We start from the raw sequence: 16303 nt of genomic DNA on the forward strand, positions 1-16303 counted from the left end.
ACTCACAGAACTAAGCAGTTGATAGCATGTTTTAATTTTTTTTTACATGATTGTATTTATTTTTTTGTGAGGTGCACAGCTACTTTGAAGTTATCCTAAAAATTTTGGCCTTTATAATTCATACCAGCTATAAGTTAAGTTCTTGAACTAGGCCTCTGCATGTCCTAGCCCTCCTGTCCTTCTAGCTACCCCCAACCCCAGTCCTCAGCCTTTGTTTTAAACTGCCACATTTTTTTTTTACTTTCCTATTATAAGCATTTCTGGAAAATGTCAGAAACGAAACCATTAATAGTTATTCCTTCTTCAGATTCTCACCACTAGATGGATCTTGTTACTCATCTCTCATTAACCAGTTATTAAATGTATTCCCCATCTTGCATGTGTATTCTAAGCTTTTACTCCCGGAAGTCCCCAGCTGGTCCTTGGCCATTCATTCTCACGCTCTGTAAGTGACCTCGCCTGTGAGCTTTCCTCTCTCCTGGACTCATCCTCGCACTCACAGATTCCCGGCACATTCTTTCCACTGTGTCCTTTGAGGTCTCCGCTTGAGGAGAAGAGACTGCCCTCATCTGTACCTTCCTCAAAGAATGTGATCGCCACTTCCTGCTGAAAGTGGAGCCATAACTGAAAGCTGGCTATTCCCCAGCCCGCCCCCGCCTGCCCACTCCCCCGGCAGTGGAGCAGAGGGTGGCACACTTTTTGCTAAAGGGCTGGATAGTAAACATTTTGGCTTGTGGGCCGTAGGATCTCAGTTGTAACCACTCAACATACCACTGTAGCCCAAACACAGCTATAGACAACACATGAGCTAGTGAGTGCGGCTGCATTTCAAAAAAAAACTTTATTTACCAAAAAAAAAAGGCAGCAGTCCAGACCACACAGGCCTGCCATAGAAGCAGCTGGATTTCTTGATTCCTCAGTTACTGAGGCCCACCTAGAGCGGGAGCCCGTCCTCTTGCTTTCCATCCCTCCCAGTCGTGACTTCTCCACCGCCACGTGAAACTGCTTCTTTGAGCCTCAGCCTTCTCGTCGTCTTCAGTATAATGCTCTCCTGCGCCTTCCTTGCATCTGCAGTGAGAACTTTGACATCATTGACAAATATTTATTACACAGTTATGCTTAGGAAAAGACATATTTCTTTTTTAATTGTATGATTTTCTTTTTTTTAATTTATTTATTTTACTTTTGGCTGCATTGGGTCTTCGTTGCCGCTTGCAGGCTTTCTCTAGTTGTGCGAGCGGGGGCTACTCTTTGTTGCGGTGCGTGGGCTTCTCATTGCAGTGGCTTCTCTTGTTGTGGAGCATGGGCTCTAGGCGCACAGGCTTCAGTAGTTGTGGCACGTGGGCTCAGTCGTTGTGGCTCGTGGGCTCTAGAGCGCAGGCTCAGTAGTTGTGGCTCACGGGCTTAGTTGCTCCGCGTCAGGTGGGACCTTCCCAGACCAGGGCTGGAACCCGTGTCCACTGCATTGGCCGGCAGATTCTTAACCACCGCGCCACCAGGGAAGCCCGGAAAAGATATTTTTCTTGAACCTTAATATACTTAATCCTGGCATCATTTTTGGTAATTTGATGAGCCGACCCTTTAGATGATTCACGAAGCATTACAGAGCCTTTCTCAACTCTGGTAAACTTCTATTCCACTCCACTGTGAACCCTTACCTATGGCTACACTCCACCCAGAAATTTCAACCAATATTCCACTCTGTCACTTTAACAGCCTGTCCTTTCTCTCTCACTCCCTTATTCTCGCCTGCTTTCTAGACTCAGTTAAGATCCCTACTCCATCTTCCTAAGATGACCTTGTGCCTCAGGGTTTCATCCCCTTCCTGACCCATCTCAGACTCTGAATTATCACTTTCATCATTCATACACTGTCACCCTTTGCTTTCTATCGTAGCCAACTAGCAAACCTGTACTACCGCTTCTTCACCTAGCCTGTTGAGCTCTGCCACAAAGGACACGCAGACGTGCACATCACTACTGCTGTAGATCCGTGGCTTCCCTGTCTGCTTATCTCTTAGTAGCTTTCTACTCATTCCCTTCAAAGTTTCTCACCTCTTTTCCTCAGACTTAAACTACCGCTGCTGCCTGCACTTCCACAAATGGCTCTGTTTCCTGTTCTATCTGTGAAAGTCAAGGCCGTCAAGCAAGGACTTTCCTCCTTCCTTCTGTTGGCCTGCAAGCATCAGCATACCTAGACCTGTGTGTGCAGCTGCCTTCAGAGTATATTCACTTAGATGTCTCATGGGTGCCTCCTGTGCAGTGTGCTCAGACACCTCCTGTTTCCCCTCAGATTGGCTTCTCTGCATCTACCCAGGCAGAAACTTAGAAGTCGTTCTTGACTTCTCTTTCTCCCTTTCCCCCATCTGCTGAGTTACCAATCCCTGCGACGTCCAGCCTGCTTGGCCCTGGTGGAGCCTCCCTTTCCTTACTCTGTGACTGCCTTCGTCCAGCCTCCATCACCTTCACTTAGATGATCACTGTGGCCTCCAAACTGGTTACCCTGCCTCCTGTATGCCCCCCTTCTCCTCTGTCTCACTTCCTCATTGGATGAAATGATTTTCTAAAAATTAAATCAGACCGTATTGGTCCTGTTCAAAAATCCTCCAGAGTACCTTCTAGTTCTCAGGATGACGTGTAGAGTCCATGGCTTAGGGCATCAAATCCTGTATAATCTGGCTCCTGGTCCTTTCATGTGCTCTGTACCCTCCTCTTTGCAGACGGGCATCCTTTGCTGTAGTCACTTTTCACGTGTTTGTGCTTCCTCGCCTTCACCATGCTGCTTCTGCCACTATTCCTCCCCGTGCGTTTACCCATCTGTGTAGCACTGATTCTCTTCATCTTCTAAAATTACACTCCAGCACCACCTGCTCTCCGGAGCTTTCCTTGATGCCCTATCTGATTCGGTGCGCCTCTGCTGGCAGAGTACCAGCACATGCCTTCATATCCCAAATCTCATGTCTCAGGACCGACGACAGTAATGAATTCCACTCCTCACTTGCCTGCTACATATCTGTGCTTATATTTCAAACTAAATGTGTCTAAAATTGACAGTTTCTTCTTTTGCTGCCTCTTTTTTTGACCTTTTCTAAATGTTACTCTGTCCTCTAGATTACTTGGTTTGAAACACCTCAGTGTCATCCTCGATTGACCCCACTTCTTTTCTTTGCATAACACATCCCAAGATTGTTAACGTCATCTCTGAACTGCTATAACATTATATATGAACCTCTTTTATCATAGCCGTTATAGCTTGTCTCATGTCAGTCATTTTTATGTATCTCAGCCTTTTTTCCTTAAGTGGGATCTGTCATGACAACCCTTTCCCACCCGCCCCCCGACATACCCTCACATTCACAGTAGTTCTTCCTAGTAGGCGTTTGCTGTCAACCCACTGAATCAATGAGTGATCTTTTCAATATTATGTTTGGTATCCAAAAGCAGGTCAAATATTGTACGGTAAGCTGAAAATCAAACCCATGTATTTGGTGAAGGCTGAAGTAGCTTGAACTTGTAAACTTAAGCCCTGGCCTTTTAAATCCACTTTTCATCTTCATTCCTCTCATCATGTCTTCCATCCTGCTCTTGAAACATTTGATACGAACACTAGACAGATTTAGTCATTGAATACAGCCCACTTCATTTGAGTCTTGTTTTAACCTTTTCAAGATTCTGCCTTAAATACTGCTGTCAATATGAGAAAGAGAATTGGGAATGGTTATTTCATGTGTCGCCTGTTATTAGAATCAGTGAAAGAAAAGTTCTTTTGTAGGTGGAGTTTTGGGATTTTGTTTCTAAGGGTAAAAAGTAACAACAGTAAGGTATTTACAGTACACAGAAATACCTACTTGATTCACAAAACCACAAGATATTCCTACAAAATCAAATACATCACGTAGTTCTCATGTGAGAAAAACTTACCCTGACTAGAACCATTACGTGTAGCTCTGTGTATAGCATTGTGAGTAGCCATGGAGTTTGTACCGGTGCTGCTACTGTAAAAATTCTGTAATTCATGGCATTTCCCAACTGACTGAACAGATACTTGTATCACTAAGTTTATAATTATTAGTAGATATGAGTAGGTCTTTTGTACTTGAGTTATTTTTTAAGGATTAGTTAAAACTTTTCCTTACAGGTTATTAATTTATTATTTGCCTTTTAATGCATGGCAGGACTTTCATCTCCCCCCCCCCCCGGTTGTACCAGTGTAGCACTGTTTAAGAGACAAACTTTGAAGGCACACATAGATACTAGTTTTAGCTGAGACACTGATAAAGGTTACTTGATCTAAATATTAAGTAATTCTGTTTCTTCACTGGTAAAATGGGAATAATAGTATCTTCCTCACAAGACCATTAAAGGTTGAATGGATAATTCATGTAAAATGATTATGGTCTGAATAGCACGAAACTCAGTAAATATTAGTTGGTAAAAATAGCTCTAAATGAAGAGGTGCCTGAACTAAAATAGTATTAGTATTATAGATTATAGAAATTTGCTGTCACGTTAACATCATAAATCTATTTTAGGAGGTTTTTTTTTTAGCAGAACTGTCAATATTACTAGCTATAAAAATTGTTCAAATGACTTATTAAAATTGTTTTTGTGTTTTAAGATTTCTACTTATAGCTAGAAATGAATTTATTAGTATACACCTGAATTGAATTAGTATTATTATGGAACATAGCATGAAAGCATACTATGTTTTCTAATAATAACTAGTACATTAAATAATACTAAATATAGAAATAAATAATAGCCAACACACAAGGCACATACCGTATTCCAGGTGCCACCCAAGCATGTCATACACGTGAGTGTGTTTAACCTTATGAAGTAGGAGCCCCATTGCCCCACTTTGCGTGTGAGGACACAGATGCCCAGAGTGGCCAGACGCCGCCTCAGCCCAGAAGCTGGTACCACAGCCATCATGCGTGGTCAGACCAGGTCGTGTTAAGCCAGTGACGTATACTTTCAAGAACTTGAGACGGTTATCCTAATTGTAGTTTTAAATGTTAACAAATATTCATTAATTGATTTTAAAATTATAATACTGTCATGGGAGTTGGAACAGGTCTCTCTGAGCTGTTTTTTTCCTTTCTTTAATCATCTAAAGGATTATGAGAAATGAGTAGTCAATTCCTAGGAAACTGCTACACCTGTATATGTACATAAAATTCTTTATTCACAAAGTAGAAATATATGGGTTCACATCAGAAACATAAGTAAATAAAACAGGAAAACATAGAGCAGTGTTTACTTAACCAATTTACGTAGCCAGTTTGCTATTCTCAGATATTTTTAAACAATCAAGAGCCCTAGAGATAACTGTTCTTTTATATTTTACTCTGCTAAAGCTATAAAGTCTTTGATGCCCTGATCCAATTATTGCTTCTGTTTCTTCTGAATGGCCATTTTCCTATTCTTTTGAGAACGCATAAAATCACCTGTCTAAAGCAAAATCCAGCCTTCTACCCTCTTCCCTTGTTTATTTAAGCAAAGACTCCCCTGTGGGTCTTCATTTTGAAACAGTCTTTTTCTCTGCAACATATCATTGGTTAATAGCGTTCCTTAATCAAAAGCTATTCATTATTTTAAAATTAAGCATTTAAAAGCCTGAAGTAATTTGAGTGATTTCTAAAGCAATTAAGAAATGTTATCTTTTTGTAAAAATCAGGTATTTATTAAGTGTGAATTGCCTTTGTTGTTTTGTGAACAGAATAGATATTGTAGAGGGCTACAGAAATGTTACGTTTAAAAGGAAATTATCTTTTTTGATTAAGGCATTACAATTATAAACAATGATTAAATTTTTAAAAATTTGTATTGCACTCTAGTTGATTTACAGTGTTGTGTTAGTTTCAGGTGTACACCAAAGTGAATCAGATATACATGTACATATATCCACTCTTTTTTTAGATTCTTTTCCCATATAGGCCATTACAGAGTATTGAGTAGAGTTCCCTGTGCTATACAGTAGGTCCTTATTAGTTATCTGTTTTATACATAGTAGTGTGTATATGTCAATCCCAATCTTCCAATTTATCCCTCCTCCCCTTCCCCCCAGTAACCGTAAGTTTGTTTTCTACATCTGTAACTCTATTTCTGCTTTATAGATAAGTTCATTTGTACCCTTTTTTTTAGATGCCACATATAAGCAATATCATATGATAACAATGATTAAATTTTATAGCAGCTTTTAATTTTAACTAAAAAACCTGTAGCATCCTACAGATTGCTGATAGAATATATCAATAATTTACACAATATAGTTGCAGCATGCTAGCATGTCCTCATTGAATATCAAGGGAAAGAAAGATGAAGGAACCTAGAGCAACGTGGAAGGTAAACAGTATACTGTACCTAGATGAGGTGACAGCAGTGCTGAGTAGTCAAGATTACATAGAGAGAAGGCTCAGGGGCTCTCCTGTATTCCTTGGTGAGGGCTCAAAAAGAGCCAAAGAACAATCTACCCATTGTTGGAATTTCAAGAACAAAGTATCCTCATTTTAAGATCTTCCTAAAAACATCTGCTTAGAATCTCTTAACCAGTTGTTGAATTCTGACAAATAAAATATAACAATTAAAGAAGTCTCCTGCTGTGCTACTATGGTACAAGACAATCTTTTCTTCCAGCAGATTACAGAGGTGTTTAGTAATAGGTATCACTTGATTTGTAATTAACATTTGTATTTTGTTTCTGAAAGTGTAGGAAAGCATCAGCAGCAGCTTACATTATTTTAGGAAGCAAATTCTTTCAAATGTATTTAAAATAAATGAGTAAAAATAAGAATAGTTTAATATTGAGTAGACTATGTCCATTTAGAAAGCACAGGGTTTCTCAGCCTCAGCACTTTGACGTTCTAGGCTGGATATTCTGTGTTGTCAGGATCTGTCCTGTGCGTTGTAGAATATTTAGCAGCATCCCTGGCCTCTACCCACTAAATGCCAGTAGAGCACACACCCATTAGCACCTCACATACCCCACCCCCTGCTTGTGAGAAGCAGCGTTGTCTCCAGACACTGCTAAATGTTCCCTGGAGTGCAAAGCCACCAGTGCAGAACTGCTATTTTTGCCAGTTCCAGAAAGTAACCAGAGATGAGTCAATATGAATTGCTTTAAAACTCATTAAATTTTTCAGAAAAAAAATGAGCAGCCAAAAATATCAGGAAGGGCTTCCCTGGTGGCGCAGTGGTTGAGAGCCCGCCTGCCAATGCAGGGGACAGGGGTTCGTGCCCTGGTCCGGGAAGATCCCACATGCCGCAGAGCGGCTGGGCCCGTGAGCTATGGCCGCTGGGCCTGCGCGTCCGGAGCCTGTGCTCCGCAACGGGAGAGGCCACAACAGTGAGAGGCCCGCGTACTGCAAAAAAAAAAAATATATATATATACATATATCAGGAAGACTGAGATAATGAAGGTGAAAGTTACCGTTACGGTGTTCGTTCATACGTAAACCATGTAATTGTGCAGTCCAGAAAAATACTGAACATTTACTTTAATCTTTTTCTTAGCAATCCTGAAAAATAACTAAAATATTTAGAAACTTTTCCAGTTAAACTGTCTCATTCTATAGATGGGGAAATCGTGTTACTTTCCCAAGTTACAGGTAACTTTTCAACCGAGAATGAGTCACCTTGGGCTGAGTGAAGTGCTAACCCGAGGGCCAGTGGACGAGACCATCTCTGAGCAGGTAGAATCAGTGCAGGTGCAGAGAGGATGAACCTACAGTACAAGGCTCCCCCAAATACACACCTCAGACCTTGTCATCAGCTGGGCTTCAGCTCGGATGAAGTGCTGCCATGATTCCCACCAGCACTGCGCCTCGGGGGCTACCATGTTTCTCTTTGAGTCTCTGCCCTCTCTAGCCAGCACTGCTACACAGGAATGGAAACCAGAAGACTCAAAAAAGGGTCAGAGTCTGTTTGACTTGGTTCTTGGCTAATACAAAAAGCAAACCTTCCATACAGAAGCACAGTACTAGTAATAATACATTGTTGTTGAAAAAGTATTATTAAAATAATTACTAAGTTTAAAATGCATTTTTAAAGTACAGTGCTATCTTGGGAATCACGTTTAAAAATATGACAATATCTTGTATCTATGTCACTGTCAGAATCTGTGATTGTATCTGTTTTATCATCATGGAATCTGAGAGTTAAAGGGTTTCTTGGACATCCCCTTCTCTCCCTTTGTTGGTTTGCATGCTTCGTCTCCACCGAGCTGCCTGAACCTGGGGAGACATGGGTACTCCTCTCCAGGGTCTTGGTCTAAAGCAGTGATTCTCAGCCTGAGTGCCATTTCTCTGTAGAAGCACAACAGAATCTCCGCGAATTATTTTGAAAAGTATATTTAATTTTTAAGGTAATGGCTATTACTCTTATAATGTAAACTATAGAAATAGAGCAGTGCCGAGAAATGGGGGGAGGGGGCGGGGAGGTAATTGGAGGGGAGAATAAAGCCCAAGGACAGATTCATTGAGAGACTGATTTTTTTTTTAAGATGGGAAGTATAATACTGTAATATTTTCCATCCTGATAAGAATGATCCATCCAGAAGAGAAAACTGTTGATGCGAGAGAAGGATGGGACAGCAACTAGAGGCATGCCCTTAAGCAGACAGGAAGAAGGAGTGGGACCTAGTGCACTAGTGCAAGGGCCGGCCTGAGGCAGGGGTGGGCAGAGCGAGAAGGTACAGATGCGGGAGGTGGGTTTTGTGTTAAGGTAGAGTCTGCGGAAGCTCCTTCTGACGCTTCCGTGTGCCCAGTGAGACAGGAAAGCCATAAGGTAAGACAGAGGGGGACATAGAAGATGCTGGTGGTTTCCGGAGAAGTATAGAGGTGACCGTTACTGAGCAAGGCTGCCACCGGCTGTGCAGTATCATTCCTGTCGATGTGATGGGAGTGATGCCCCCCCGGAGATGTGCAGTGTGGTCGCCTTTATGGAGGACACACATAAACACCTTTTAGATAAAAGAAGGAGCCAACTGTGCTGTTACATGGCTGGTTTCATGCAGTTCGGGATAAAATTTCATTTAACAGCATTATACTTAGAGATTCAGAAAGTACAGTACCTAAAATAACTGGGTTAGAAGTGAAGAAGTACCATACGACCGTGGCTTTCACATTTTTGGCTTGTTTACCCCTCAAAAGAATTTTGGAAGAGTTTGTATCCCCTTGTATAATTTTATGGTGACACCTAAAACTGTTTTCTATAATTTTAAATAGCTGCAAAGGATGTATTTTCTGGCATATGAGATAGTATATTTTTACTATATTCAGCTGGAGTCACAGACTTAGCTCATTTAATTTATGGAAAATATGTGCCATAAGATCTAACGGGCACAGCCATTTCTTATTGTCAGACAGTCGGTAACATCAGACTTACTTTTCGGAAGAGGAAGACTTCGTTCATATTTTGCTTGGTTCTCCCAGAGATTTTATACCGCAGGGCCATATACCATAAGAAGATCTGAAATAGATTGGAGAAATGTCTTTCCCTTGTAAAGTAGGAGAAGGAAAAGTCATTTGTAGAAAAGTGTTCGTATGAAGTTGGGATCTGGAAATCAATTATCTTAGAGCTGTAAATGCCCATCTACACCACGGAGAGTCTTAAATTACCCCTGGGGGTAAGTGTATACCAGTTCACAGACCTCTGCTCTAGGACACACAGACATTTCCCAAAGTAGCACCAATGAAGACTGTCATCACGTGATGCCAAAAGGGGATGACTTTGTCTCGTGAAATGTGAAAATGAAGGGGAAAAGATCAAGTTTTCTTAAACTTTCTAAAATATTTTAAACGTGTGTGTTCAACTGAGTTAATTCCTGTTATAGACATTCTCTTATTTCACTTATATCTCTAGAATTTTATATATTCAAGTGGCCACAAAGTAGTATCTTCTCATTGGGAAAAGGAGGGATACGTTATATTTGACACAGAGGGTATATACTCTTTCACCTGGCTATGTGTCAGTCTAAGCTCTTCCCATCATTAGGATCCTTAAGTTCCAGGAAAGACAGGGAGCTTCTACAAAGGCTTCCTATATTCTGGATTCACAGCAGTCCCCACAATTGACCTGTCTCTAAGAGTCTGAATTTCAGTGCACATAAGAGTATCAAAGTTTTATTCTGGAACATTCCAGAACAAAATTCTCTGTACTGCACACACAATTCTAATGTGTCACTATTATTGATTTGTATCTTATTTAATTATCATATAAAATTTTGATTTTGTATATACTAGTCTGAGCCAAATAGTACATTACTGTAATTAGAACATTATCGGTATTAAAGGGGTCAAGAATGTGGTTTCAGTACTTAAGTGAGTTATTTAGCAAAGTACCCCAAGGACACAAGTCCTAAATTCACGTAGTTTACTGAAAAATTAAAAAAAAACAAAATAGACCTGACAAAAGTCTGTTGGATGGTTCACAAAAAAATCGTTATTTTTATTGGAAAAATCGAAGTGTTTATCCTCTTGACATCATGCTTAAATAAGGAGAAAATATAAGTAATATTAGGCAACAGTCAAATGAAAACCTAAAGTAAAAAGTCAGCTTTAAAGGATTTAAATAGGGTGTTTTGTTTGTTTTTATGGAAGAATATATGTTCCTTTGGGGAATAATCCTAAATATTGATGAATATCCTTTGGAAAGTAAAAGCGTCATGAAACACTTGTTATAGAATTTTAGCCAACCACATCCAGTCTCCCCCTAACCCCCAAGACCACAATCCTTGCTCTCACTCAGTGCAAACACACATTTCTCATATCAGCACATAAACTACATATAAGGAAGCTGGGGATTTTGGTAGAGAATGTATAGAAATTTGGAGAAAGAATTCATCAGTTATTTTAAAAGGCATAAACTTAGTACTACCAAGGAAATAAAGTTTATGGCCACTTAATATGATGCTAATAAGTTATTTCAAATCTAATTAATTATTGCACTGTAACTCAGTATTTTTTCTTCACAGGGCTTCACTATTTCAAAAATGTTGTACTAGTGGGCTCTCTGCAGGATCGCTATGTTCCTTATCATTCTGCCCGCATTGAAATGTGCAAGACAGCTTTAAAGGACAAACAGTCAGGTAACAAAGTATATTAGAAGTATTTCAAAGAGCTACGTCTACACATGAGTTTCTCCCAAAGTTTTCTTGCAGTTGTCTTCTCCCTTCTTTTTGTTGTCCTCTCTTTCCTTCGACTTCCTTTTACACCCGCTGATAGTAACAGCTATCCTTCCTTTCTTTTCTTTTGCTGTGTAAGATGTTTTGGCCAATGACACAGTAGTTGTTCTTTTGAAATCTTTTTCTCATCTAATTACCAATGCTTCTCCGTTTTATTGCCTCAAAAGTAATCCATGCTTTAATTTCCTCCGGATTATTGGAATTGGTGGTTGCAGTAATGGTCATGCTGCATGTTCGGCTGTACTTTACTTTTAGTCAAAGATGGCAGCGAGCGGACTCATCAAGAAATGAAAGAGGAATAGTACAATGTCTGACGCCACAAAAATACAAGTATCGTAAGAGATTACTAGTCATCAGTTCCCATATGTAATGCAAGGAAATGTAGACAACCAGGTTCCTGGGCAGGCTGTTCCGGCTGGATTCCCAGGGTATCCCACTTTCAGCCCACTGCAGATGCTGTGGTGGCAACAGATGTATACGCATGAGTATTATATGCAATATCAAGCTGCAGTTTCAGCTCAGGCCACATCAAATGCCACCGCAGACCAGCCTGCTACTTCACAGCCTCTAAATGTGGCACATGTTCCTGGAGAAGAACCCTCATCAGCTCCAAACCTAGTGACCCAAGAAAATCGACCCATGGATGAGAATGTTCAGATGAATGCACAGGGAGGTCCAGTGCTAAACGAAGAAGACTTCAGTCGAGACTGGCTAGACTGGATGTACACGTTCTCACAAGCTGCCGTTCTCCCTAGCATTGTGTACTTCTATTCCTCTTTTAGTCGGTTTATCATGGTAATGGGAGCCATGCTACTGGTTTACACCGAGCTGGATGGTTTCATTTTAGGCAAGAAGGAGGTCAGCAACAGGCTCCCAATAATAATGCCGAAGTCAACAATGATGTGCAGAATGCAAACAATCTAGAACTTGAAGAAATGGAGCGTCTTATGGATGATGGGCTTGAAGATGAGAGTGGAGAAGATGCAGGTGAAGATGCCAGTGCAATTCAAAGGCCTGGATTAATGGCAGCAGCTTGGTCTTTTATCACCACCTTCTTTACTTCACGAATACTAGAGGGGCCTCCCCAGGTTGCCAATTAGACCTGAAAAATTGTGCCGGCTGCAAAGGAGGGTCTGAATTTAGGAAAGTGTTTTAAATAACAGTGCAGTTTCAAAACATTGTTTACTTTCATCATCATGTATAGAGGTGTTTTTTTTCCTTAAAGCTTCTCATTCATATGAGAAGCAAATGGACTACTAAATGTGTGATTTTTTTTTCAAGACCTTAACAGAACATAGCATAATATTGGTCTTCCAGGTTTTATTAATTTCAATTATGTATATTATACTAAGAAAGACCTGTTTGTGTGTCTTCTTTAAAGAGCTGCTTCACGTATAAATGTCTATGGCTAATATCTCAGCCCTTCAATGTATAATTTGAATAAATATATCTATTTTCTGTGAATTATACTGAGAGTTTTAAACAGAATGACCTCATAGTTTTTAACAAAGAATATTATTTACCTAAAATGTGCTAGTAGCATCTTGCCCAGCCATAAAGCAATAAACTTCTCAATAATCTTAATTTTGACATTTGAATAAATGGAAACTTTCTATTTAAGGGCATGTATCCCATCAATTGGAATTAGTACCTTGAAAAAAAAAAGGCAGCTCTTCAATGGAATTAATAGTGATATAAAATGTTGGATATAGGCAGGACTTTTATAAAATAAGATTCTGGAAATTGCTCCCTGTAATTTTTTAAAATAAAAGGTCAATTATGAAAAAATAAACACCAATCAAATGGACAACCTAGAAGAAATTAATACATTTCTAGAAATGTAAAATCTCCGAAGACTGAATCAGGAAGAAATAGAAAATATGAACATATGATTACCAGTAATGAAGTTTAATCAGAAAAAAAAAAAAACCCTCCCAACAAACAACAGTGCAGGACCACACAGATTCACTGGTGAATTCTACCAAAAATTTGAAGAGAGATAACAACTATCCTCAAACTATTCTAAAAATTGAAGATGAAGAAAGACTTACATTATTCTACAATGCCAGCATCACCCTGATACCAAAACCAAGCAAAGGCACCACAAAAAAAGAAAATTATAAGCCAGTATCATTGATGAACATAGAAGCAAAAATCCTCAACAAAATATTAGCAAACCAAATTCAACAACGCATTAAAGGGATCATACACCAAAAGTGGGATTTATCCCAGGGATGCAAGGATGGTTCAGTATCTGCAAATCAGTTGATGTGATACAACACACTAACAAAACAAAGGATAAAAATCACATGATCATCTCAATAGATGCCGAAAGGGACTTCCCAGGTGGTCCAGTGGCTAAGATTCCACGCTCCCAATGCAGGGGACCTGGGTTTGATTCCTGGTGAGGGAACTAGATCCCACATGGCTGCAACTAAGAGTTTGCATGCTGCAACTGAAGATCACACATGCCGTAACTAAGACCCAGCACAGCCAAATAAATATTTTTTAAAAAATAGATGCCGAGGGCTTCCCTGGTGGCGCAGTGGTTGAGAGTCCGCCTGCCGATGCAGGGGACGCGGGCTCATGCCCCGGTCCGGGAAGATCCCACGTGCTGCGGAGCGGCTGGGCCTGTGAACCATGGCCGCTGATCCTGCGCGTCCGGAGCCTGTGCTCCGCAACGGGAGAGGCCACAACAGTAAGAGGCCCGCGTACCACAAAAAAAAAAAAAATAGATGCCGAAAAAGCATTTGACAAAATTCAACAGCCATTCATGATAAAAACTCTCATCACAGTGGGTATAGAGGGAACCTACCTCAATACAATAAAGGCCATTTATGACAAACCCATAGCTAACTTCATACTAAATGGTGAAAAGCTGACAGCATTTCCTCTAAGATCAGGAACAAACCAAGGATGTCCACTATCATTACTTTTATTCAAATAGCATTGGAAGTCCTACCCACAGCAATCAGACAGAAAGATAAATAAAAGTCATCCAAATTGGAAGGGGAGAAGTAAAACTGTCACTGTTTGCGGATGGCATGATACTATTTGCTTTTCTATGTACTAATGAACTATGATAAAGACAAAGCAAAAAAAAGAATCCTGTTTAAAATCGCATGAAAAACAATAAAATACCTAGGGAATAAACTTAACCAAGGAGATGAAAGACCTATGCTCTGAAAACTATGAAATATTGATGAAGGAAATTGAAGATGATACAAAGAAATGAAAAAATGTCCATGTTCATGGATTGGAAAAATTAATATTGTTAAAATGTCCATACTCCCCAAGGCAATTTACAGGTTCAGAGCAATCCTTATCAATATACCAATGGCATTTTTCACAGAACTAGAACAAATAATCCTAAAATTTATATGGAACCAAAAAAGATCCCAAATAGCCAAAGCAATCTTGAGAAAAAAAGAAGAAATCTGGACAATCACACTCCTTGACTTCAGACTATACTATAAAACTGCAGTCATCAAAACAGCATGGTATTGGCACAGACACAGCCACATAGATCAATGGAACAGAATAAAGACCCCAGAAATAAACCCACGCACCTGTGGTCAATTAATCGATGACAAAAGAGGCAAAAACACACAATGGGGAAAAGATAGTCTCTTCAATAAATGCTGCTGGGAAAACTGGACAACTACATGTAAAAAGATGAAATTAGAACATTTCCTCACACCATATAAAAAAATTAGACTCAAAATGTATTAAAGATCTAAATGTAAGAACAGAAGCCATAAAACTCTTACAAGAAAACATAGGCAGAACACTCTTTGGCATAAGTCATAGCAATATTTGCATCTGTCTCCTCAGGCAATGGAAACAAAAGCCAAAATAAACAAATGGGACCTAAATAAAGTTTTCAGTGTGAAAGCTTTTGCACAGCAAAGGAAACCATCCACAAAACAAAAAGACAACCTACTGAATGGGAGAGAATATTTGCAGATGATATGACCAGTAAGGCAAAATATGTAAACAGTTCATGCAACTCAACATCAAAAAAATGAACAAACAGATTATAAAATGGGCGGAAGACCTAAATAGACATTTTTCCAAAGAAGACATACAGAGGCTAGCAGGCACATGAAAAGCTGCTCAACATCACTAATCATCAGGGAAATGCAAATTAAGATCACAATAACACATACTGGTGAGAATGTAGAGAAAAGGGAACCCTCGTACATTTGTAGTGGGAATGTAAACTGGTGCAGCCATTGTGACAAACAGTATGGAGTTTCAAAAAATTTTAAACATTATAGAACTACCATGTGATCCATCAATTCCACTTCTGGGCATATAGCCAAAGAAAATACTAATTCCAAAACTTATGTGTACTCCAGTATTCATAGCAGCATTGTTTATAGTAGCCAAGACATCAGAGCAACCTGAGTGTCCGTCAGCTGATGAATGGACAAAGAAGATGTGTATCCACATAATGGAATACTACTCAGCCATAAAAGAGAATGGAATATTGCCATTTTCAGCAACATGGATGGACCTGGAGGGCATTATGCTTAGTGAAATAAGTCAGACAGAGAAAGACAAATACTGTATGATATCCCTTATAGGTGGATTCTAAAAAATAAAGCAAACAAACAAATATAATGAAACAGAAACAGACTCACAGATACAGAGAACAAACTAGTGGTTCCCAGTGGGAAGAGGGATGGGGGAGGGGCAAGATAGGGATAGGAGATTAAGGGATACAAACTACTGGGACTTCCCTGGTGGCACAGTGGTTAAGAATCCGCCTGACAATGCAGGGGACACGGGTTCGATCCCTGGTCCGGGAAGATCCCGTGTGCCATGGAGCAACTAAGCCCGTGCGCCACAACTACTAAGCCTGCGCTCTAGAGCCTGCAAGCCACAACTACTGAGCCCACGCGCCACAACTACTGAGCCCACGCACCACAACTATTGAAGCCCTCATGCCTTAGAGAACGTGCTCCGCAACATGAGAAGCCCACGCACTGCATCGAAGAGTAGCCCCTGCTCGCCACAGCTAGAGAAAGCCCGCTTTCAACCATGAAGACCCAATGCGGCCAAAAATAAATAAAATTTTAAAACAAGAAGAGATACAAACTACTATGTGTAAAAT

At 40.0% G+C, this 16303-nt stretch overlaps 1 protein-coding gene and 1 pseudogene across 11 annotated transcripts in view; both read left to right on the top strand.

The window, feature by feature from the left end:
• Positions 1 to 16303, top strand: part of FAM135A (family with sequence similarity 135 member A) — a 123575-nt gene that overhangs the window by 104616 nt on the left and 2656 nt on the right. For all 10 annotated transcript variants that reach the window (XM_079939276.1, XM_079939274.1, XM_079939280.1 and 7 more), the window contains one exon: positions 10975 to 11088. In XM_079939276.1, coding sequence (XP_079795402.1) covers positions 10975 to 11088 — 114 coding nt within the window. The remainder of the gene's footprint in view (positions 1 to 10974; positions 11089 to 16303) is intronic.
• Positions 11402 to 12496, top strand: LOC307195663 (homocysteine-responsive endoplasmic reticulum-resident ubiquitin-like domain member 2 protein; annotated as a pseudogene). The gene is made up of 2 exons: positions 11402 to 11424; positions 11535 to 12496. The product of its transcript is annotated as a homocysteine-responsive endoplasmic reticulum-resident ubiquitin-like domain member 2 protein (transcript).

The sequence above is a fragment of the Stenella coeruleoalba genome (assembly GCF_951394435.1).
Source record: "Stenella coeruleoalba genome assembly, chromosome: 12".
In the NCBI taxonomy this organism is placed as follows: domain Eukaryota; kingdom Metazoa; phylum Chordata; class Mammalia; order Artiodactyla; family Delphinidae; genus Stenella; species Stenella coeruleoalba.